Source organism: Myotis yumanensis, unplaced genomic scaffold (genome assembly GCF_028538775.1).
Source record: "Myotis yumanensis isolate MYYU_CA2020_CCGP unplaced genomic scaffold, mMyoYum1.0.hap1 SCAF_3, whole genome shotgun sequence".
In the NCBI taxonomy this organism is placed as follows: Eukaryota; Metazoa; Chordata; class Mammalia; order Chiroptera; family Vespertilionidae; genus Myotis; species Myotis yumanensis.
The window spans coordinates 119,556,141-119,581,016 of record NW_027223754.1 but is presented as its reverse complement, the minus strand read 5'-3'; the positions used below and the strand labels follow the sequence as shown (position 1 = coordinate 119,581,016).

Below are 24,876 nucleotides of genomic sequence, written 5' to 3'. Positions count from 1 at the left end.
AAGTGTTTTTACAAAAACACTTAAGAACATTTAAATATCATCTATCAAATATTCATCAAACATGTGTATAGCACTTTCTAAGAACTCACAGGGATATAAAAGTATACTCTGGTCCTGAGTTTCTTTTCTTCCAGGGTAATCTATAGTTAAAAACAACTGAAAATATTGAAATGCAGACATTAAATAAGTTAAATACAAACCATTACCACCAATATATGCTATATAAGAGATTTGGTCCTATTAATTTTCTACAAAGTATGGCGAATTTTTGTTTCCTTAACTGTGAAATTGGTTATTATGATGTCTATATGATGTTAGATATGTAAAACCCAGCTATAATGCATATAACCCACATATATAGTTAAATATATTTTTATTGATTTCAGAGAGGAAAGGAGAGGGAGATAGAAACGTCAGTGATGAGAGAGCATCATTGATTGGCTGCCTCCTGCATGCTCCCTACTGGAGATTGAGCCCAGAACCTGGGCATGTGCCCTGACTGGGAATCGAACCGTGACCTCCTGGTTCATGGGTCTGTGCTCAACCACTGAGCCACACTGGCTGGATCCACATATATTCTTTCTACACTTTTATATGTTTTTCATTGAAAAAGTAATGTATAGTATGTGGCAAAAATATACAAGTAGAACAAAAATGGAAAGTAAATCTTCTCATTCAAGACCCAAATTCTTCCCCTTTCCTTCCTTCCTTCCTTCCTTCCTTCCTTCCTTCCTTCCTTCCTTCCTTCCTTCTCCTCACTCAAGGATATTTTTCCATTTGTTTTTAGAGAGAGTGGAAGGGAGGGGAAAGACAGAGAGAAACATCAGTGTGAGAGAGAGACACATCAATTGGTTGCCTCCTACACACGCCCTGACCAGGGCCAGGGATCGAGCCTGCAACCCAGGTATGTGCCGTTGACCGGAATTGAACCCGGGACCCTTAACTCCGTAGGCCGACACACTTATCCACTGAGCCAGACTGGCTATGGCTGCTTTTTCCACATAAAAGTAGTTTTTGGCCCAGCCAGTTTGACTCAGTGGTTGAGTGTCGACCTATGAACTAGGGAGTCATAGTTTGATTTCCAGTCAGGGCATATGCCTGGGTTGCATGCTCGACCTCCTGTGTAGGGCATGCAGGAGGCAGCCGATCAATGATTCTCTTCAGTGATGTTTCTGTCTCTCTCCCTCTCCTTCCTCTCTGAAATCAATAAAAATACATTAAAAAAATAAAAGTAGATTTGGGCAGTCTTTCCTATCATCAAATACAGATTTTTAAAATATACATTATTGTTTTATCATTATTAATGATTGCTGAGTATTTCATTGTTTGAACATATAATAATATAACCCGTCTCTTCTCCCAGCACTTGTTTAATGTGTTTAAAATATGTTAAATTTAAAATCTTCCTCTCTTTAGGCTCAACACACTGTCCTGAGAGTCCACCCTCCCAAGAAGAAGGGACAGAAAGAAAGGTCTCTTTGTAAGAAAGCCTTGTATATCCCATGAACCAGACAGCGAAAAACGGATTGGAGTACATCAGGACTCCAGAGCCAGAAATACGGCTCAGAAAAGGACTCCAACTTGATGGTACAAGGAGAGGTGATAATGACAATCACCAAGGAGATTTGGAGCCTGTTTTAGAGGCATCTGTTCTTTCTACCCATCATAAAAAAGTAAGTTGATGTGTTAAGACGGTAAGACAAATTTATGGAAATATGGCTGGAGAGAGGATGGGGTTTTGAAAAGGAACCTTGAGCACATTTGTAAGTTTTTGTTCAGAATAATTTGAAATCTCTTATTAAATCAGGTAGGTATTACTTGATTTCATAGTAATGCCTTTTCTGTTGACCCTTAAAATCATAATCTGCTTTATCTTGTTTGAGAAAGGAAATGGGTTCTGTAGTACTTTAGTGATAACATATTGTTTATATTTTTGGAGAACATTTTTTAAAAAATATTTTATTGATTTTTTACAGAGAGGAAGGGAGAGAGATAAAGAGCTAGAAACACCGATGAGAGAGAAACATCGATCAGCTGCCTCCTGCACACCTCCTACTGGGGATGTGCCCGCAACCAAGGTACATGCCCTTGACCGGAATCAAACCTGGGACCTTTCAGTCCACAGGCCGACGCTCTATTCACTGAGTCAAACTGGTTAGGGCATATTTTTGGAGAAATTTTGTTTGCATGGTAGAAATACTTCTGCAGATATGGTTTATCTCTAGTGCATATCTTGGAAATCAGTAGAGTTCTGAGAAGAGAAGGCAGATCTTTCACTTCCCAGAGAAAAGAACAGCTTTTAAATTATTCAAGCAACTATTCCTAGAAAGAACAAAGGTAGAAATATCTGTAGACAGCATTAGAAAGTTATTGCTATGTGCTTTGGTACCTTGGAAATATGTAGCATGCATTAAATATTCTGGCTCTAGTACAGTGTTTCTCAAATTGTAGGTTGTCCCCATTAAGAGTTTATGAAATTAATTTTGGTACTAAAGTCAGTGTTTAAAAATTAAACAACAAATTGGAATAAATATTGAGCTGCACGTATGCAGGAATATACATTTAAACAAACTGTTATTTGGTGAAATTGTTTAGCTTTATATATATGCATATCTATAATAGTAAAAGCATAATATGCTAATTAGACCAGATGTCCTTCTAGACGACATTCTGGATGAAGCTGGGTCTGTGAGGGAAGCCCGGGTCTCGGGTGCCAGAGGGAAGCCGGTGCCAGCAGCTGGGGGAAGGAAGGCCTACTCTTGCATGAATTTTATGCATCAGGCCTCTAGTGTGTGTGTGTGTGTGTGTGTGTGTGTGTGTGTGTATTTGAATAATATATACATTTCTTACTGTGAGTCATAGTTAAAAATGTTTTGAAAGACTTCTTGAAACTGCATCTTTACCATTCTAAGAGATATGCTTATGTGGGTAATAGTGGTGCTGGTTTGAACTCCAGTGGGTTGTCTTGTCTGTTGAGATCTTTTTATAATAATTTCACCAGGGCTTTGTAGCAATATAGGCTATTGTGGCAAGAAATTTGAGGTCACTTTTTCTTTTATTCTTGGTACTACTTTGTAACTTTATACTAGACTAGGGGCCCAGTGTATGAATTCGTGCACCTTGAAAGGAACTGTGGGTTGCGAGGCTGCGGTGGGCACAGGGGTGGGTCTCGGCCCATCCTCCGTGCCCCTGCCCAGCCCCCTGTCTCCTGGCAGCCCTGCTCTTGCCGCCACCACTCCCACACGCTGACGGCGCCGGCCCCGCTCGCACCCGCTGATGGCACAGAGCGATTAAGGCTGGCACCTGCAGTGGGTGTGAGCGGCAGCTGCTGCCCCAATCGCCCCTCAGAAACAGGGGGAGGTGGAGAAGCCCTCAGGGGCAATCGGGGCCAGCAGCTGCCGCTTGCACCTGCTGAGGGTGCTGAGCAATCGGGACTGACTCCAGGTGCCAGCAAGTGGGTGTGAGCAGTGGGTGTGAGCGGCAGCTCTGGCGAGGGCTGCGGGTGCGAGTGGGGCCAGCGCCAGCAGTGGGTGGGAACAGTGGCTCCGGCACTGGCAGCGGGTGCGAGCAGGGCCGTCGCTGGCAATGGGTGCAAGAGGCGGCTGCTGGCCCCGATCGCCCCTCAGGAGCAGGGGAAGGTAGGGAAGCCTTGAGGGGCGATTGGGGCCAGCAGCTGCCACTCGCACCCACTGACAGCACCAAGCAATTGGGGTGCGAGCGGGGCCAGTGCCTGCAGCAGGTGGGAGCGCCAGGCAGGACCACAGCGAGTGTAGCAAAGAATATTCAGTGACCACCAGAGGTTCGCCCCAATGATAGCAATCGGCACTCCTCCTTGGTCTGGCGCCCCCGCTCACCTGCTCCATCATCCCGCAGTGGCCGACGCCCGCCATGTTCTACGCTCTGCCGCCTGCTGCCGACGCCTGCCATGTTCCGTGTGTGTCCCCTGGTCAGCACAGGTCATAGTGACCAGTTGTTCGGTTGTTCCGCTGTTCGGTCTGTTTGCATATTAGGGTTTTATATATATAGATTGTGCTACAATGACTGATTATTTGCATGCATGTGCTTGCAAGTGCTGCACACACACAGGCAGATTAGTAGTTTATAGAATTAAAAAAAACCTATTTGCCTACTGCAACTGTAAGTGTAATTTGGCCTATAAACTAGCATTATTGTTTAAAAAGAAGTTTGATGGATATCTTGGGCAAGAACTTCCTTTTACATTTAAGACTTTGCTTTCTTGTTGCCACTTTATAGTAATGACTGGCCTGGTGCAGGGATTCGTGCACATTGAAAGGCAATTAATTAGAAGAAGGATTCATGCAGTAATTGCATTAAAAAATTACAAGTCAAAATCAATCAATCAATCTATCTATCTAAAGAGCCAGGGTCCGTAACGTCCAAAACAACCAAAGGGACAACCGAATGCCAGACTGCGCGTGCAGCAGGCTCAGGTGGGCGGGGGCTGGTGAACAGGCCAGTGTTGGACGGGTGTATTCTCCAGGGTATATTCCTGTCTTGTGCCCTGAGCTGCTGGGAGATTCTCTGGCCACCTGAGATCCTGAACTGGCATAAGTGTTTGGAAAATCATTCTCTTACTCGTTTTTATTAATAGTTCTCAGGTGTATGTATAGTTCACATTTATTTCATTGTTTAATATTAGAAGTATTTTCCTCTAGCCGGTTTTACTCAGTGGTTAGAGCATTGGCCTATGAACTGAAGGGTTGCAGGTCTGATTTTAGTCAAGGGAATATACCTCGGTTGCAGGCTTGATCCCAGGCCCTGGTCACGGTGCCAGCAGGAGGCAACCAATTGATGTGTCTCTCTTACATGGATATTTCTCTCTCTGTCTCCCCATTCCCTTCTACTCTCTGTAAAAATCAATGGAAAAAATATCCTTGGGTGAGGGTAAACAGCAACAAAAACTATTAGAAGTGTTTTGGGTCTTTATTTAGAAGTTTGGCAGTGTTTTTTTGTGACCAGTGGTAACGCTTTTGCTGTAGGAACTTAATTCTTACTTATATCAATTAGCCGATGTTAAAATTGGTTTTGTTAGATGTTGTTTCATTTAAAGTTGGAGTTTCTGAGAACTTATCGATACCAAGTAAGGACTTAGTGTAGATGCACATTGTTGCACAGCAGATCTCTAGAATATACGTATTCATCTTGCATGATTGAAACTATACCAATTGAATAGCAACTCCTCATTCTCCCCATGCCTCAGTCCCTGGCAACCACTATTCTACTTTCTGCTTCTATAAGTTTGACTACTTTAGATATCTCTCTAAGTGGAATCATATAGTATTTGTCCTGTGACTGGCTTATTTCACCCAACATAATGTCAACATATGTTTGTCTGTGTTTTAGCATATGACAAGACTTCTTTTTTTATTTTTCCTTTTTTATTGAATTTATTGGGGTGACGCTGGTTAACAATATTACCAGGTTCAGGTAAACAGTTCTACATCATCTGTACTCTGTGTTGTGTGCTTACCACCCCAAGTCAAATCGCCTTCCATCACCATTTAAAGACTTCTTTTTTAAGGGTGAATTATATTACATTATATATATGTACCACACATTGTCTTTATCCATTCTTCCACTATGGATTTTTAGGCTGTTTCCACCTTTCGGCTATTGTGAATAATGCTGCAGATATTTCTTCAAGATACTGTCTTCAGTTCTTTTGGATAAATACCCAGAAATGGGATTACTGGTCATATGGTAGTTCTATTTTTAATTTTTTTGAGGAACTTCTATACTGCTTACTATAGCAGCTGCATTATTTTACATGCCCATCAACAGTGCCCAAAGGTTCCAATTTCTCCACATTCTCATCAACACTTACTATTTTCTTTTTTGAATATGGCCACCCTAACAAATGTGACGTGGTATCTCATTCTAGCTTTGATTTGCACTTCCCTGATGATTAGTGATGTTGAGCATTTAAAAAAACCATATATTTTTATTGATTTCAGAGAAGAAGGGAAAGGGAGAGAGACAGGGGAACATAAATGAGAGAGAATCTTTGATTACCTGCCTCCTGCACTTACTCCCACTACTAGAGATTGAGCCTGCAACCCGAGCATGTACCCTGACCTGGAATCAAACCTTGGCTTCCTGGTTCATAGGTCAATGCTCAACCACTGAGTCACACCGACTGGGCAAGCATTTTTTTCATATACCTTTTGGCCACTTGTATGTCTTTGAAGAAATGTGTATTCAAGTCCTTTGCCAATTTTTAAAGCAGGTTATTTTATTTTTTTGCTATTGAGTTTAGAAGTTTCTTATATATTTTGGATATTAACCCTTTATAGGATATGTGGGTTGCAAATATTTTCTTCTATTCCATAGATTACTTTTTCACCCTGTGCAGGAGCTTTTTTTTTTTTTTTAATGTTATTTCCTTAAAGCAGTGACTTTCAACCAGTGATGGAAGAATTTTTTTTAAAATATATATTTTATTGATTTTTTACAGAGAGGAAGGGAGAGGGATAGAGAGTTATAAACATCGATGAGAGAGAAACATCGATCAGCTGCCTCCTGCACACTCCCTATTGGGGATGTGCCCACAACCAAGGTACATGCCCTTGACAGGAATCGAACCTGGGACCTTTTAATCCGCAGGCTGACGCTGTATCCACTGAGCCAAACCGGTTAGGGCTGTGCAGGAGCTTTTTAATGTAATGTAGTCCCACTTGTCTAATTTTGCTTTTGGTATCATATCCAAGAAATCATTGCCAAGACCAATTTTTTGAAGCTTTTCCTTCATGTTTTCTTCTAGGAGATTTATAATTTCAGGTCTTATATTATATATATAATATATATGTATCATATATATATTTTAGTAAATCATTACGAAGTGATTTTTGTATATGTACACACCATTTAATGCAGAAACTATCTTTTCCCTATTATGTAGTCTTGCCACTCTTTTTATTTTTTTTTTGCTGTTCTTTTCCATTGGTCTGTATGTCTTTTTTTTTAAATGTATTTTTATTGATTTTAGAGAGTAAGGGACAGGGAGAGAGCGAGATGGAAACATCAGTGATGAGAGAGAATCATTGATTGGCTGCCTCCTGCACACCCCTACTGGGGATCCAGCCCACAACCTAGGTATGTGCCCTTGATTGGAATCAAACCCGGGACCCTTCAGTCCGCAAGCCAACACTCTATCCACTGAGCCAAACTGGCTAGGGCTCTATGTCTTTATGGCAGTATCATACTGTTACAGTAGCTTTGTATTATGTTTTGAAGTAAGGACTTGTAATGCCTCTAGCTTTGTTATTCTTGCTCAAGTCTTTATGACTATTTGGGGTCCTTTCTCATTTTATATAAATTTTAAGATTGTTCTATGGCTGGGGTTAAAGAAAGTGGCAATGAATAAACAGAAATAGAAGAAGGTCGCCCTGGCCGGTTTGGCTCAGTGGATGGAGTGTCGTCCTGCGCGGAATGAAGGGTCCCAGGTTGATTTCGGCCAAGGGCACATACCTGGGTTGCTGGCTCGATCCCCAGTGGGGGGCGTGCGGGAGGCAACCGATCAATAATTCTCTTTCATCATTGATGTTTCTGTCTATCCCTCTCCCTTCCTCTCTAAAGTCAATAAAAATATATTAAAAAAACAAAAAAAGAAGAGGGTTGACCAGGTTATTTAACACAGGGTTGGAAAACCTATCATCTCGCCTTATAGAATAGGCAGGTTATTTAATTTCTCGGAATTAGTTTTTTTCACATGTCATAGAACAGTAGATGACGTATGTGTTCCTTTCCAGTTAAAAATAAGATTCTACATTTTTATCAATTTCTTGATATTAAGAAATTTTTTCAAAGGTTTTCAAATATACACAGCGAATTGTTCTGAAATATACTCATCCAATTTAAAAAACTGATGTGATAAAACAATACTTCTGCCAGTTTCTAGAAGTGACTGTGTAATTGAATGCTTAGTAAAGGCTGATCGAAAGTGGAGAAGAGGAAAGAAGGGGAGCGTGTGTGTAGGGCATTTCAAGTAACCGGAGTAGTGTGTGCAAGGTTCTTAGTCTGAAAAGAACTTGGCCTATTTAAAAAGTGTGGTGAGTGGATGGGGGAGGATAGTAAGAGATGAAGTAAAAAAATATGCAGATAAGGACTCCTGTAAACTGTGATTGGAGAAAGTGCGTTGGAGGCCATTGGAAGATTTTAAGCAGAGGAGTGATAAGATCTTATTTACATTCTAAAAAATTTAATGTTTGGCTTTCATGTGAAGACATATTGCTACATTTTTTGGGGGCGGGGGGGTGGAGAGAAAATTATAGATGAACCTAGAAAGCTGCTACAGAAATTTGTGAAAGTAGCTTAGTCTGGGTTGGTGGTGATAATTGAGTTGGCAAGGTGGGATATATTAGAGCTGTGCTTGGAAGTAGAGTTGATAGAATTTGCTGGTAGATTGGATGTGATGGTTAAGGGAGAAGGAATTGACAAGAATTGTTATGCCCAGATTTCAAGATTCCCAAGAAACCACATAAGGGAGCCAGCCAATCTGATGCAAAAGCATAAGAATCTGTATTTCAAGCTAGCTTGAGCTCCCCGTCCACCAGACTCACCGACACAACGGCAAACCAAGTGGCTGAGAGAGAAAACCCCGCGTAGAGACGGGTTTTAAAGGGGGGGTTGGAGTAAGGGGAGGAGAAAGGACTGTGCTCTGCCGATTGGCCAGGCGCAAGTCGATGTCTTGTTCCTGGGTGTGGCTAGCAGAGTCTTAGACTTCCGGGAAGAAGCTCCTTGCCAAGCACGAGGCCAAGGTAAGATGGAGGACGTAGCCCTTACCCTGGGGCAAGATGGAGGGCGTAGCCTTTACCCTGGGGCAAGGTGGAGGGGCTAGCCCTCGCCCTTTCAGAATGACTCTGAGGTATGATACGAATACAGTGGAGGCTCGGTTCTTGAACTTAATTATTTTGGAAGGCTGTTTGAGAAGTGATTTGTTCAAAAACGGAATTTTTTCCCCATTAGAAATAATGTAAATTCAATTAATTCATTCCAGACTCCAAATGATTCCCTGTTTTAACCTTTCCTCCTCCTCCTCCTCCTCCTTCCTCTTCCTCTTCCTCTTCCTCTTCTTCTTTTTGGTTAATCCTCACCCGAGGATATTCTTTCATTGATTTTTTTAGGGAAAGTGGAAGAGAGAGGGAAAGATAGAGAGAAACATCAATGTAAGAAAAACACATCCATTAGTTGCCTCCTGCACAAGCCCTGACCAGGACCGGCTAGGAAGTAGCCTGCAACCAAAGTACGTGCCTTGACTGGAGCCTACGCTCTATCCACTTAACTTTCTTATATACAATACATGTCTGAGATACTGTTTAATCTATAAATAAACAATTCTTTTCTTAAATTTACCCAACCACCCCCTACTAGCTTTAAATCAATCACTTTCAGCACTTGTTTCAGGGTGTCTTTCAGGCCATCATGCAGCATCTTTACTTGCTCATATATCACTGCCTCTGAAATGGCTGTCACTGGATAAAAGCTTCTACCTCTTCAGTTGCCTGTGATCATTGTTTCTTTCACACACTGAGGATATTTTTCCATTGATTTTTAGACAGTGGAAAGGAGGGAGAGAGCAGAGAGAGAGAAACATCAATGTGAGAGAGACACACATGGATTGGTTGTCTCCTGCCTGCTCCCTCAACTGGAATTGAACCTGAGACCCTAGTCTGAGGGCTGATGCTCTACTGATTGAGCCAAACTGTCCCGGGGAACATTAGCATTCTTGATGGCCTCTTTATGTATTAAAATTGTGCTAATGGTTGACTTCCCCAGCAACAAAAGCATTCTCTCCTTTGTTTGTTGCCTGAGAGATCCTTTTTGTCATGCTGAGGTATCAGCTTGAAAGGATTGTCAGTTTGAAAACCAAAGTTTGGTTAGACAACTGAGACATTTTTTCTGTGAAGAACTTGGTCAGAACTGAATTGTTCTAGAATGGAGACTTCCAGAAATGAGGTTTGACTGTAATTGGATTGCTGGGGTTATGATAATATATTCTGAAATGGGAAGGACTATAGAGGATGAATTTGAAGTGTGGAATTCCAGAGCTGTGCTAGAGATAATCATTTAGGAAGTAGCCTCAATATAGGTGATATTTAAAACTATTGAAAATGGTTAAGGTTACTTAAGAGGGGCAGAGTAAAGAGATAGATAAGAGAAGGGCCCTAGGACCCAGACAGGAACACTAACATTCACAGGGTATTTCAAGGAGAGAAAGCAAGTAGAGGAAGCTAAGAAAGAGAAGCCTGTGAGTTAGAAAGAATGAAAACCCAGGAAAATGTAAAATCACAAAGAGTAAGAAAGCATTTCAAGAAGAAGGGGGAGGAAGCTGTAGTTTGTGTCTAGTGCTGCTAAAGAGATCAAGGATGAAAAGAATGGAAAAGTGTCCATTGGTTTTGGCAATATGGTATTTATAGGTGAAATTAACAAGAGCTGGAGAGGTGGGAACAGAAGCCAGACACTGGAGAAGGTAAATTGTGAATAGTAGGTGATAAGTACTCATGGCATGTGTAGTAAGCTTCTTTCTCTATCATGGAAAAAGGTGTTTCAAACAAGTGAACTTTTTTCCAAGTGTGTTTCCTGTGTGCTGAAATTATTTAAAAAATGTTTGGTTTTCCATGCAGAAAAATAACAATTAGAATTACACAAAACCTTTAATTTTTGGCTTATTCCTTCTTTTAAACAATTTTTATTTATTGATTTGATAGAGAGAGAAAGAGACATTGATTGGTTGCCTTCCACACTCACCCTGACTGGACTGGGGATCAAACCTGCAGCCTACCTTGGTATGTGCACTGACTGGGAATCGAACCACCAACTTTTTGGTGTATGAGACGACACTCCAACCAATTGTGTCACATAGCCAGAGCTAAATAATGTTAAATTTAAAAAGCAGAAAATAAAATAGTATTTATATACATTATATCTTATAAAGTCATATACACATATTAGAGTTACATAAATATTTAAATATTAATATACCAGAAAAACCATATTCCTGTGTAATTCAGCTTTTGCTGCAGGAATTGAATACTCCAAAAGCTAAGTAATTTACAATAAGTACACATGTTCCATGAAGGCTGCAGGTCAAGTGTGATTGTTCTAGGTTGCCAGTCTCTTGCAGGTCAGCTCCATGTGTCTTTTCATTCTGGGACTCAGGCTGAGGGAGGCTTCTTGGGACATGTTCTCATGGCAGATTGCACTTAAAGTTTTTGCTCATATGTATATTACATCTGCTTTTCTTCCATTGGGCAAAACAGTCATATGGCCAGATCTAAAGACAATGGGATGGGGATTCTATTACTGTTTGGGGAACCAGTGCCACAATTTTTAACAGGAAGAAGAAGCATTCTCTTTCTACTCCAGGATATTTACATAGGTTATTGTACTTCATGTAATACATTTTCAGTGCTGAATCTGATGCTAGAGAGAAATTTTCTGTTTGTACCACAAAATACTAGACTGGCAGTGGAAGATCTAGGTTATTTTATTTATCTATGTTAGGTTAGGTGGCTCAGGAGGTGGCATAGGAAATAAAGAGAGCCAAGTTAATCAGAAAAAAAAGGAAAGGTTTTATTCTGCGTCCCCGGGCGACCCACGAACCCCAAAGACAGGGCATGTGGATCCACGCCAACAGGGAGGGGGCGCTTTTTTAATACTGCAGTTGGGTGAGGGGAGGGGACATGAACTGAGGAAGTTTCCACCACAGGGGGTCGGCAGGGTATTCAGAAATAACCAACTTATTAAATCAAACTACTACCTTTTAACTTCTTTTACAAACCCACACACCCTGCCTGGCCAGTTGGTTGAATATTATCCCATGCACCAAGTCACCTGTTCAAAACTTGGTTAGGGCATATGACCGGATTTCTGGCTCCATCCCTAGTACGGGAAGGGGGCGTGCAGGAGGCAGCCGATCAATGTCTCACTCTCACATGGATGTTTCTCTCTTACCCCCTCTCTCTAAAAATCAATAAAAACACATTTTTAAAAAAACAACTACAAAGCTCCACATACCCCTTTCCTTTCTTCTGCAATAATATTTTTTATAAATTTCAAAAGGGTATTAATAATAATACAAAAGTTATCTTATACACCTTCAGCAGTTATTAACAGTTAAGGTATATATACACAAGGTTTGAGAAAAGCCCAAAAAACAGATATAACTATTATTATGACTAACATTACTAGCAGACAGGTAAAGACAATCAAATAAATGGTGTTTTCGGTTCAACATTAATTTGTAGGTATTCAGGCCTTGTTGATATCCCGAGATAGCTATCTATGATGGCAGTGGCTTCTCATTATTGAGGAGTCTTTGATAGTCAGATGACTTGATTAGGCACCTGATAAGGTTCCTTCTGATGAGATTGGAGAGAGTCTTTAATTGATGTCTTTTCCAATGGACAAAATCTGGTTGTAAGTCGTGGTTTTTGAAGTCTTTATTTCACAGGAGCATGCTATGAAATGAATCAGTTATTAATTTCTTTAAGCTAGTTAATAATTATTCAGAATGTCTCTTTTTAGTAAGGTTCTTATGTCCCTTCATCTAGATGCATAGGATGGCCAGTGACTAATGAGGAGAAAGGCTAAGTTTACCAAAAAGAGTATGTTGAGCAGCATTATAGGGAGAGCTTTTGGCCAAGAAGACTTAATTTTTTAAAAAAATACATTTTATTGACTTTTTTATAGAGAGGAAGGGAGAGGGATAGAGAGTTAGAAACATCGATCAACTGCCTCCTGCACACCTCCTACTGGGGATGTGCCCGCAATCAAGGTACATGCCCTTGACCAGAATCGAACCTGGGACCCTTCAGTCCGTGGGCCAGTGCTCTATCCACCAAGTCAAACCAGTTAGGGCAAGACTTAATTTTTTTAGAGCAGTTTTAGGTTCACAGAAAAATTGAGGGGAAAATACAGAGATTTCCCACATAACCTTTGCCCTCAAACTATCCAAAGTCTGTAGTTTGCATTACAGTTCATTCTTGATGATTGCACACTCTATGGGTTTAGACCAGGGGTGGGCAAACTTTTTGACTCGAGGGCCACAATGGGTTCTTAAACTGGACCGGAGGGCCGGAACAAAAGCATGGATGGAGTGTTTGTGTGAACTAATATAAATTCAAAGTAAACATCATTACATAAAAGGGTACGGTCTTCTTTTTTTCTTTTTAGTTTTATTCATTTCAAACAGGCCAGATCCGGCCCGCAGGCCGTAGTTTGCCCACGGCTGGTTTAGACAAATGTACGTATAATGACATGTATCCATCATTATCTTATTATACAGAGTAGTTTCACTGCCCTAAATAAAAATCCTGTACTCTGCCTATCCCCTAAAAATCCTGTACTCTGCCTTTCCCCTAAAAATCCTGTAGTTTCACTGCCCTAAATAAAAATCCTGTACTCTGCCTATCCCCTAAAAATCCTGTAATTTCACTGCCCTAAATAAAAATCCTGTACTCTGCCTACTTCTCCTCTCCTGAATTTTTAGGTATAGTGATAAAGGAAAGCCTCTCTAAGGAAGAGCATGTTTGAGGTAAGACCTGAATGATAAGGAACCAGCCATGCAAAGACTTGGGGGAAGACTGTTTCCAGGTAGAGGAAACAGGCTAATACAGAGATCTGAAGGTAGGAATTAGCTTTTCTTTTTTTTCCCCTCTTCCTCTTCCTTTCAACCCTCCCTTTTTTTAAAGGACTGGAAGAAGCCAGTGCAATTAGAGTATAATGAGAGGGAAAAGTGAAATGAGATGAAGTCAGTGGACCAGGCAGGGACCAGATCATATAGGTGTACAGAAGGAGTTTAGATTGTATCTTTTAAAAAAATATATATATATTTTTATTGATTTCAGAGAGGAAGGGAGAAGGAGAGAGAGATAGATACATCAATGATGAGAGAGAATCATTGATCAGCTGCCTTCTGCACGCCCCACATTGTGGTGAAGGCCACAACCCGAGCATGAACTGTGACCTCCTGGTTCATAGGTCTATGCTCAACCACTGAGCCATGCCGTCTGGACTAGATTGTATCATAAAATTCACTGGAAAGTAGGCAACCTTTGGTGTGTTTAAACAGTAGGAGACATTGGTGATTTTGAAAAGATCAATCTGAATGTGGAGGATTGTGAGAAGACAGAATGGAAGGAAAAAAGAAGTATGTTAGAATGTTCAAGGTGAGAGATGATGTTGGCTTGAAACAGTGGTAGGAGCAGCAGAAATGGAGAGAAATGGATGGATTCTGATTATTTTGGAGGTCAAGCTAGCAGGACATCCTGATGGATTAGATGTGGAGAGTGAGGAAAACAGGAATTTAAAGATGATTGCTGGATGTTTAAATTGAGCTAAAACTGAGATTTGTAAGGCAAGAGTGAGGAGTAGGTTTAAAGGTGGTGCAAATCAAGAGTTCTGTTTTGGAATGTGAGATGTGAGATTCTTATTCGTTGTCTTGGAAGAGATATTGAGTAGGCAATAACTAAATCACAGTGATTTTAACTATTTTTAAAACTGACATGAATCTAAAGAATTTTGCAGCGTCAAGGAATTTCAGGCTAAACAATTTGACTGGAATTAAAAATGGCAAAAGTTCTGTTTATAATATTAGTTACTACATGAGATAGTAAAATGTTTTGTTCAGAATTTGCACACCCAGTCTCTTTTGTGTTAATCACATTGTCTATTTCTTGTTATACGGTGTATTTTTGTTTGCCATTTTCACTTGATAATGCCCTCTTTTTTAAAAAAATATATTTTATTGATTTTTTACAGAGAGGAAGGGAGAGAAGTAGAGAGTTAGAAACATCGATGAGAGAGAAACATCGATCAGCTGCCTCCTGCACATCTCCTACTGGGGATGTGCCCGCAACCCAGGTACATGCCCTTGACCGGAATCGAACCTGGGATCTTTCAGGCCGCAGGCCGACGCTCTATCCACTGAGCCAAACCGGTTTCGGCCATAATGCCCTCTTAAGTATATATTATTTTGTTTCACTAACAAATAATCAAGTGAATGTGATTTTTTTCATCCTTATATGAATGAACTCATATTGCCCTGAAAACCTGTATTTGAGTTTCCTTTAATGTTAGAGCTAACCCAAAAGCCAGAACAAAAGAACCATTTCTTTCTTTCCATCTGCTTTCTAGATTTTTTTGTGAGGAATCAAGGAGAGGATCTGACCCATAGATTGTAGAATGTTAGAGCTGAAAAGGCTCTCTGAAACCCTGTTGTTTACTTATCTCAGTTTACCGATGAGGAAATTGTGTTTTTGTTCCTGATGAAAATTCTTCTTTGTGTATTGTTTCTCTTTGGAGGACGTTCTTTGCTAAAAAACAGAAGGTGGTTTATGAAGAGACCAGTACAACTGCCTGTGCTAGGTACTTGGGAGGTGGTTTCAGTAGAAAAATTATTGGATCATTTAAGCAATGAAATCTCTTCTTTTTCTCTGGCCTTTCCTTGGCCCTTTCTCTCCATTCATTATCCTATATTTAATCTACATGTAGTACTGTCCCTTGCTACTAATTTCAGGGTTATTAGTGTAGAATAATCATGGGAATTAGAAAATAAGTTACAGTTCAAAAAACTGTAACTTTGAACTGAAATTAAAGACACAATATTAACTTCCTATCTTCAAGTGACTTGAAGAGTTCCATATACTGACTTTTTGGATTTTTTTTTTAGAGAAAGGACTCATTTCTTACAATTTCCAGTTTTGAAGTGGAACTATATAAACTGTTAGCAAGTAGAGTGCATCCTTTTAAATCTTTTAAAAAATATGTTTTTATTGATTTTAGAGAGAGGAAGGGAAAGGGATAAAAAGAGATAGAAATATTGATGAGAGAGAAACATTTATCAGCTGTCTCCAGCATGCCCCCTATTTGGGATTCAGCTGGTAACCCGGGCATGTGCCCTGACTGGGAATCTTGGTTTATGGATCATGCTCAACCGCTGCGCTACACCTGCCGGACCTACATAATTCTCATAATGCCTTAAATTTGTCTGTAGCACTTCCATACATGTTATTTCATTTACTTCTTAAAACTGCACTCTGAAGTAGAAGAACAGATATGATCTCTTTTTGAAAGTGGATGAAAGTAAGATTTAGAAAGCTTAGAGTAATTTGCCCAAGGTCACATAGCTGAAAGAGCATGTGCTGTCTTCTGATTGCTCTTTCTGTTGAACAAAGCTGCCTTTGTGACAGCTGGCACCAGGTTGACTTCGAGTTTCTCAATTCCAAGCTCTACCCCTGAGTGTTTATGTTGAGCCCAGAGGTTAGATTCAATGGTTGGTACTTGTTTTTTTTTTTTTGCTGAAATTGTTGCTGCACACCTTATTTTCTGTTAAACCAGGTTAATTTTGCTTCTTAAATGCATTCTAGCCTTTAATGGATTTTTCTGTTTATTTTGAAAATAAATAAACCAAATGTATCATGGTACAGTCCTTCATATTTCTAATGATTTTGCATCATTTTCTTTGAGTATTTGTTTCCCTCTTTTTAAGATGTAGAATTTAACTAGATTGCATAGATTTTAAAAAATATATGGTTGTTTCCCTTAGGCCCCCTCGTTGCATTAAATGGCAATTGTTTATAGGATACAAGAGTAATAGGAAAGCAACAGGGTGATTTTTGTTAAAGTTACAAACAAGTTAAGTGAAATCCCAAATAGGTTTAAAGGTAGTTATATGCATTACAGAGTGATATGTCTTTTTGTACAGGCATTTACCAACAGGTTTCTTTAAGTCTATTAGGAGTTCTTGTGGCTCTTTAAAGAAAATAAATATACAAATGCCAGGATTTTATTCCAGACCTATTGAACCAGAATCCTTGGGTCCTGGATTTATGTATTTAAAAATATATATTTTTATTGATTTCAGAGAGGAAGGGAGAGTGAAAGAGAGATAGAAACATTTATGGTGAGAGAAAAATTGATTGGCTGCCTCCTACATGCGCTCTACTGGGGATTGAGCCTAAAATCCAGGCATGTGCCCTGACTGGGAGTCGAACTGTGACCTCCTGGTTCATAGGTCGACACTCAGCCACTGAGCCACACTGGCCAGGCTGGATGTATGTATTTTTAAAAAGCTTCACAACTGATGAAGATGTCACTATTGTTTGAAAAAGAAGTGCCTAAAGTAATTAGTTATATTTTATTTAAGCAGTTAATGTATTAAAAACTTCTTAGGAACATGCTTTACAAAAAGACAAATCTCTACATGTTCTCTAAAGAATATTTGGGAAATAAAGTTAGATTTATTTATTTGTTATTTGTTAAAGGAAAATGTCACATTTACTCATAGTTGACTCATAAAAAATTGAGATAATTCACATATAAAATTCACCAATTTAAAGTGTACAATTCATGGTTTTATTATATTTACAGAATTGTGCAACCATCACTACAGTCTAATTTTAGAACATTTTTTCATCCCCAAAAGAAACCTCTTACCCATTAGCTGTCACTCCCTATCCCCATCCCCTTAACCTAGGCCACTTCCAATCTACTTTATATCTTTTCTGGATTTGCCTGTTCTGGACTTTTTAAAAAATTAATCCTCACCAGAGGTTATCTTTTCCATTGATTTATTTTATTTTTTTTGGGAGAGTGGAAGGGAGGGGGGAGACACAGAGACACATCGATGATAGACACATTGGTTGATTTCCTCCCACATGCACTCCAATTAGGGCTAGGGATCGAGCCTGCAATCAAGGAATGTGCCCTTGACCAGAATTGAACACTCGACTCTTTAGTCTGAGGGCCGATGGTCTAATCACTGAAAAACTGGCTTGGGCCTCAGTTATTGTTTTTTGTAGACATCTTAATTTCCACTAACCCTTGAGTTTGTATTTGCTAACGATATCAGCTTGCTAATGCCTTTACTACACAGTTCAGAACTCTAAATTTAAGACTAGATTAACCTGTCAGTTTTCTAAAAAGACTATCAAAATAACCCGGTGCTCAAACTAAGCCAAGTTTATACTTACTGCAGTGAGAGTGAGCATTGCTCTAAAGAGTTCCAATAGTGTTTTAGAAAGAAGAGGTCCTGGATGGAATTTATAGGGTTTTGGTGTCTTGGTTCTAGTGGTTTAAGGCACGTCTTTTTTCTGTTTCTTTTTTAAAAAATAAATATTTTATTGATTTTTTTACAGAGAGGAAGGGAGAGGGATAGAGTTAGAAACATCGATGAGAGAGAAACATCAATCAGCTGCCTCCTGCACAACCCCTACCGGGATGTGCCCGCAACCAAGGTACATGCCCTTGACCGGAAGCAAACCTGGGACCCCTCAGTCCGCAGGCCGATGCTCTATCCACTGAGCCAAACCAGTTAGGGCTTTTTTTTTCTTCTTACTGAATTTATTGGTGGTGACATTGGTTAATAAAATTATATAGGTTTCAGGTGTACAGTTCTATAATACATCATTGTATATTGTATTGTGTGTTTACCACCTCAAGTCAAATCTCCTTCCATCACCCCCTTTACTCTCTTCTACCTCCCCCCACCTCCCTATCCCTCTGATAGTCACCATACTGTTGTCTTTGAAAAAGGTGAAGGAATTAAGCAAAACAACAAACAAAGAAAAACACACACACCACAAAACACACACACACACACACACACCCCAAAACCTCAAAACCTCATAGACACAGACAAGGCAGGTCTTTCAACACAGAGAACATATTTGCACTGGGCAAAACTTGTGATAGGATAGTTTAGGACTCGTTGAGCAAGTCTTGATGAGCAAATATTTGATAAGCGAGCAGGTTTGCTTAGCTGAGCAATTTATTGTACTAAGGGGCTGGTGGAGCAGCCTGTTGTTTAGTTAAAATGAATTTTTGAGAAGTTCCTAAAGCGAATAATGAAGTTATACACTGGTTTTTATCCTTATTTTGCTGGGCAGGAATTTCCTGGAACAATTGATAAAGTCATGTTAATGTAAGGGCTTTAGATTCTTCTTTATCATTAAGTTATGTGAATGTAAAAGGTCTCAATGACATCTATAAAGGCAGACACATTTTAATTAAATACTTACTGTTCCCAGCCCTGGGTATTTTACAGTTTCCATGACTTTAATCTTCTAACTGTAGATGGCATTATGATTATGGATCTCTGTGACACTTTGTTTGCTGACTTCAATTAGGGTTTCAGTATAATTTATCCCTGAATGCACCCTAAGTTTCCGTTGAACTGAACTAGTTTCTGTTCCTCAAAATGGTACTTTTGCTTTTCCTTTTCCCTCTTGACTATTGTGTTCATTTCATCTTATCAAAATTCTGTACCTCATTCAATCTTTCCTGAGTCCCACACTTTCTATCTTTAAACTAGCTATACCGTATTTCTATATAGTCATTTATGTGACTCATTCAGCCCCTTATTAGATTGTAAGCCCATGGAAAACAGACTGCATTTTACTCATCTTTTAAAAAACCCTTTTAATAAATATTTGTGTTACAGTGATTTTCAAATATTTTTCATCTCATGGCACAAACTAATCACTAAAATTCTTTGGCACACCAAAATGTATGTTATATATTTTGACGATCTGACAAAAAAAAGATATAATTTTGATTCATTCACGCCAGACAGTTAATGTTGTGTTGATTGTTGTCATTTTTTTATGTGCCCCTGACTAAATAGTCAGGTATTGCATGTTTTAAAAATTCTTGTGGTACACCAGTTGAAAATCACTGCTCTATTGAACTGAGTCAGGCTAAAAAGATAAATGTCCAGTAGATTAATGAATTATTTCTTATTAGACTGATCTTAAAGGCCTTTGATCTTTATCTCTATGATTCTGTCTTTCCAAAGATAAAATATATTCTAGCAAACTGTCATTTTAGCTTGTACTTTGGGTAGATCATGAGTCAGATATAATTGCTTCTTGTAAGAATAGATTTTTATTGATTTCAGAGAGGAAGGGAGAGGGAGAGAGAGATAGAAACATCAATGATGAGAGAGAATCATTGATCGGCTGCCTCCTTCATGCCCCCCACTGGGGATTGAACCCACAACCTGGGCATGTGCCCCTAACTGGAATTGAACCCGGAACCCTTCAGGTCTGCAGGTTGACGCTCTAGCCACTAAGCCAGTGGTTCTCAACCTGTGGGTTGCCACCCCTTTGGGGGTCGAATGACCCTTTCACAGGGGTCGCCTAAGACCATCGGAAAACACATATATAATTACATATTGTTTTTGTGATTAATCACTATGCTTTAATTATGTTCAATTTGTAACAATGAAAATACATCCTGCATATCAGATATTTACATTACGATTCATAACAGTAGCAAAATTACCGTTATGAAGTAGCAACGAAAATAATTTTATGGTTGGGGGTCACCACAACATGAGGAACTGTATTAAAGGGTCGTGGTATTAGGAAGGTTGAGAACCACTGCACTAAGCCAAACTGGCTAGGGCAAATATCATTGTTTTGAAATATAACCAACTTTAACTCAGTCTTCTCACAGATGGACTTCACTGAATGTAGCAGGAAAAAAATGTTAAAATTGTGTTTTTTTTTATTCTCACTTCATAGCATTGACGTCTCTTTAAATGTAGTGACTTATTCGTAGAAGGCCTTAGGGAATTAAGTTTTATGCTTTAATTTTAGGCAGCTTTGGTTTTAATTCTTTTTTTTTTTTTTTTTTTTTTTTTTTTTTTTTTTTTTTTTTTTTTTTTTTAAATATATTTTATTGATTTTTTACAGAGAGGAAGGGAGAGAGATAGAGAGTTAGAAACATCGATGAGAGAGAAACATCGATCAGCTGCCTCCTGCACATCTCCTACTGGGGATGTGCCCGCAACCCAGGTACATGCCCTTGACCGGGATCGAACCCGGGACCCTTCAGTCCGCAGGCCGACGCTCTATCCACTGAGCCAAACCGGTTTCGGCTGGTTTTAATTCTTTAATCTTTCATAATGTCCTGTTTCTCTTCATAGTTCATTTTGATAAAGGGTTAGAGGTATGACCACAGAACAGAACATAGTATATATTTGACACTTGTATGTGATATTTTAATATAGTTGTAATTCAGTGTTGAAAGAGAGATCTTTGGGTACTGTGGTTTAGTGGCTGCTAGATGGGAAATCAAAAGTAATTTCCACTCATGACAAGGTGGTTCTTTAGAGTTAATATTGGAAGACAGAGACTGTTTTATATATAGTGCCCGGTGTAGGCTTTCCCAACTATCATGTGGCATAGCTATAAACTTGCCCATGTACCCTAAGAGAAAGCATTTTTTTTAAAAAAATTCTGTTTTCTGGCCAATGTTTGCCTCTACCACTTTATACCTACTTGTTATCTTCTGTCTAACCCAGGAAACTGTATTTGCCATCACCCACTCTACACATCCCTAATTAGCAATTCCATAATGCTTGAATACAATAAATAGCTAACTATGATCTGGCACTTAAAAATTTTTTGAGGATATATATGTGAGTATTTATTTGTAGGAGAGTGAGAATTGGGGATAATACATGATAAATCAATAGACTTATTAGTACTTTGCACTTCTGAAGGAAACTTTTTAGTAAAAATCTTGCTGATACGTTGGGGTGGAGTAATGTGATATGTATTTCTTACCTCTGACCACATTGTGCCTAATAACATACACTGGACCACTGATGGAAATCTTACCAACAGTAATAATGCATTATCTTGAATTGAGATTAGCTCTTTTTAGAAGCACCATTTCAGATAAGAAAGGATGGTTATGAAAGATGTGACAGGAAAATATGACAGGCAACCCTAATGCTTTGAAAATTTCCAATATGTATTAATTGAGTTTGTTACCATGGGTTAGTTAAATAATAGTAGCTCCTGAACAATATGCTTCAAATTTTAGTTATCACAGTATATTTACCGTGGGTAACTACATAAAGTACAAACGTTTCTGATAGCTCTTCAGTCAACAGATAACTATGCAAATAATAGATGTGTATCATGGTCAGCGACCAATCATGTCACTTCTTTGAAGTCTGTCAGTGACTGATTATTGGACGTCTGTTAACTCATAATGCACAAGACAGGCAAGTGTATAGTTGTGCTGCTTCCCAGTGATAAACATTGATGACTTTTTACAAAAATGGAAAACCAGAAGTGGGAATTGGCTAACAAAGATAAAAGTGAAGCAAAGAAAGGAACATGATAATGCTGAAAGTAAAAGTCAAACATAAATGGATTGTAGAAGAAATAGCTGACTGTGGTAATGTTGACACTGCCACTGCTTAAGAGATTTTAAATAGGCAGCAAGAGGAACTTAGTGAAGGCAAACTTGTCAACATAAATGAGTCAAGTGTTTGCGACCAAAAGGATGAGGATGTCCAGAGAAATGATATAGGCAAAAAAGTCAAATTAAAGGAACTCTTAAAGATATTTTAGGAGACAAAGTGCAAAGAATAAAATGCTGAAAGCCGATCCAAACTTAGAATGGAGTATGACAATTTTGCCAAGGCATAGAAAAGATGCTCACTTTGTTGTAAGTTATACCACAAGAAGGCACTGTTCCATTCTTGGCAAGTTTTAAACAAATTCTCAATATTTCTGTTTTAAGTATAGCATTTGAAATAAACTGATAGTTTTTAATGTTTTGACAAAAAATTTTTTAAGTTTATGGACTAGTCATTTTCCCATTGGCTATTAAAATTGTTTTACATGATTTTGGCTTGCAATCATTTTTACTGTCCTGCACTATCATGCAAAGCAAGGTCTGCCTGTATCTCCTGTGGCCTTTGGCCAAATGTCTGTTACCTGCAAAATCAGGCAATGTCATAACAAACTGCGAGTGGAAATAATAAAGTATGAACTTTGGAACTATATGGACCTGAATTGAACTCTTCCTCTGGTATTTTCTAAGTGTGTGACTTAGGAGTCAGTTAACCTCAGGTTCCTCATCTGTAAAATAGTAGCTGCTCAATGAATACTTTAAAAAATTTTGGATGGATGTTTAGGCCTTGGCACTAGTAACCACTTATTTAGTAAATAGCTCACTTACTATTAGCATTTTTCATAGTGAAGTATCTGATAAAATATTTTTTTCTGATATAAACACATAATACTGGACTGTGGCATATATAATTTGAAGTGTATAGACCCTCATATATTCTTTAGATCAGTTTCTCAAACACTATTGACATTTTGGCAGATAGTTCGTTGTTGTGGGGAGCTGTCCTTTGCATTGTAGGATGTTTAACAGCATCCTGGCCCTTCCTACTAGATGCTAGTAGCATCCTTCCCACTTTTGACAAGTAAAAATGACTCCACATATTGCCATATTCAAGGTGGGTGGGAGCAACAACTGCTACTGAAACAAACAGGAATGCTGTTGTTATAGTTCATTTGTCAGAGAAAACTTGAGTAACTATTTTTCATTTTTAATACTCATAATTCTATAATAAACTGATTTTACTTCCTGTATTGTTACTTGTCTGAGGCTTTGTTTTGACCCTTAGAGAATTTCATTATACAGTGAGGCCTTGACTTACGAGTTTAATTCGTTCTGAGACCGAGCTCGTTAAGGAGCTCATTAACTCAAATTACTCTGTCAACTCAATGCAAAAAATCAGCAGAGAGACAGCGGGTATCTCAAAAAACTCGTTAGTCGAGACACTCGTAAGTCAAGGCCCCACTGTAATTCTTCAAGGAAAATATATTGATTGTTTCAATGGTTCCTGGTCTCTGTCCCTGATTTTTTCTGATTGCCTTGCAGAGCTCTGAGGAACGTGAGTGTAATGATGAAGCTTCTCAGGAAGAGGAGGGGTTTATGGGCATGTCCCCTCTCTTACAAGCCCATCATGCTATGGAAAGAATGGAAGAGTTTGTTTGCAAGGTAAGATGGCAATTTCTTGTAATTTTCGTGTTATATGATCTGCCATTCCCAAACAGTGGTAGTACCTTACCCTTTGGTTTGCATTAGGGATAATCTCTGGCAAAATAGGGACAAAAGCAATCTCATGACTTTAAGCCTGTTCAAGTCATAATACATTTGCCTGCAGCAGCCATGATAAAGTTTTGAGAAAACTAGAACATCTAACTGGTAAAAAAGTTTTCCCTAATATAGGTTATTGATAATTTAGACGAGGCAGAATGAAGCAAAATTGGGGGTGGTTAATGCCTGGAGATTCTAAAGTGCCATTTCCAAGTCGCTTGATCTATTTATGCTGTTGACTGTGATGGCAAGTATGATATTTCTAGGGTCATCAACTACTCTTTATATAGGAATTGCCTGGTTTTCATACACATGTAGTGTTTTCAGTTTAACTGGTATATTGTCTCTCTAAGGCTTTTCTTCCAATTCACTTTCTGGTTCATTAGGACCTATTGTGGGGCTTTTTTTTTTTTTTTTTTTTTTTTTTCTTTTTCCCTGAAATGGTAACTGGAATTGGGATTGCTTGCTTGGAGAAAATATGTCAAGGACATCGGTAAATCTATAGCTACCTGACTATACTGATCGATCAGGGCCCTGGCAGATAAAAGTCAACTTAAGTCAGTTGCCTATGTGAGCTGGTTTCAGCCCAATCCCGCTCAACGCAGGAGCTGCCCCCTAGTGGTCAGTGCGCTCCCACAGGGGGATCTCTGCTCAGCCAGAGCTGGGCTTATGGCTGGCAAGTGCAGCGGCAGTGGCGGTAGTGGTGGCGGGAGCCTCTCCCACCTCCGTGACAGCGCTAAGGATGTTCGACTGACGGCTTAGGCCATCGGCAATTGGACATCCCCCGAGGGCTCCCGGACTGCGAGGGGACGCAGGCCGGGTATCACAGGGATTTCTCAGAGGTAAAGTCTATTGTGGAGAATGGAGGGGAATCTGTATGGGTAGGACTTTGGACCCTTCATCCTACTTTTAGCCATATTGAAACAAAGTTTGTAACCA

General features: G+C 39.3%; 1 protein-coding gene across 1 annotated transcript in view; it reads left to right on the top strand.

Moving 5' to 3' along the window:
• Positions 1-24,876, top strand: part of ADIPOR2 (adiponectin receptor 2) — a 61,979-nt gene that overhangs the window by 24,623 nt on the left and 12,480 nt on the right. The window contains exons 2-3 of the mRNA XM_070409483.1: positions 1,417-1,673; positions 23,719-23,838. Coding sequence (XP_070265584.1) covers positions 1,503-1,673; positions 23,719-23,838 — 291 coding nt within the window. The 5' untranslated portion in view covers positions 1,417-1,502. The remainder of the gene's footprint in view (positions 1-1,416; positions 1,674-23,718; positions 23,839-24,876) is intronic.